Source organism: Penaeus monodon, chromosome 21, assembly GCF_015228065.2.
Source record: "Penaeus monodon isolate SGIC_2016 chromosome 21, NSTDA_Pmon_1, whole genome shotgun sequence".
Classification (NCBI taxonomy): domain Eukaryota; kingdom Metazoa; phylum Arthropoda; class Malacostraca; order Decapoda; family Penaeidae; genus Penaeus; species Penaeus monodon.
The window spans coordinates 33,172,432-33,172,915 of NC_051406.1; the positions used below are offsets into that span (position 1 = coordinate 33,172,432).

Sequence of the window (484 nt, forward strand, 5' to 3'; positions counted from 1 at the left end):
GCAGGAGCACCCTCCGGCCGAGACAGCTGATCACGTGACCCTTACGAGCGGCACTTACTTCGGAGAAAATATCGGCTGTTGCCGTGCAGGGAGCCTGGCCAGGCGTTCATCAGGGCAGGTAATGCGTAGGTACGAGCGACGCCCTTCGCCGCTCCTGTCAGTCTGGCAGGGTGATGGAGTGTGCCATTTCACTCAGGGAAAGCGGCGGCGGCGGTGGCGGTGATAGCGGCTATGGCGGCGGCGGTGATAGCGGCTATGGCGGCGGCGGTGATAGCGGCTATGGCGGCGGGAGTTGTGATGGCTTTAGCGGTAATGAGGGCGGTGGTACTGGTATCTTGGGTAGCGGCGGCGGCGGTGGAAACGATATCGGTTGTAGCGGTGGCAGCGGCAGTAGCGGCGGAGGTGCCAGGGTGCGGGCCTTCCTCAGCTCGTTGTTCAGACTTTTCCTCCATTTTGCGGCTTTTCGTATATACATATTTTTCCC

At 61.2% G+C, this 484-nt stretch overlaps 1 protein-coding gene across 1 annotated transcript in view; it reads left to right on the forward strand.

The window, feature by feature from the left end:
* The window catches only part of LOC119586657 (keratin, type I cytoskeletal 9-like), a 12,609-nt gene that overhangs the window by 11,523 nt on the left and 602 nt on the right, over window positions 1–484 (forward strand). The window contains exons 2-3 of the mRNA XM_037935395.1: window positions 5–129; window positions 197–410. Coding sequence (XP_037791323.1) covers window positions 5–129; window positions 197–410 — 339 coding nt within the window. The remainder of the gene's footprint in view (window positions 1–4; window positions 130–196; window positions 411–484) is intronic.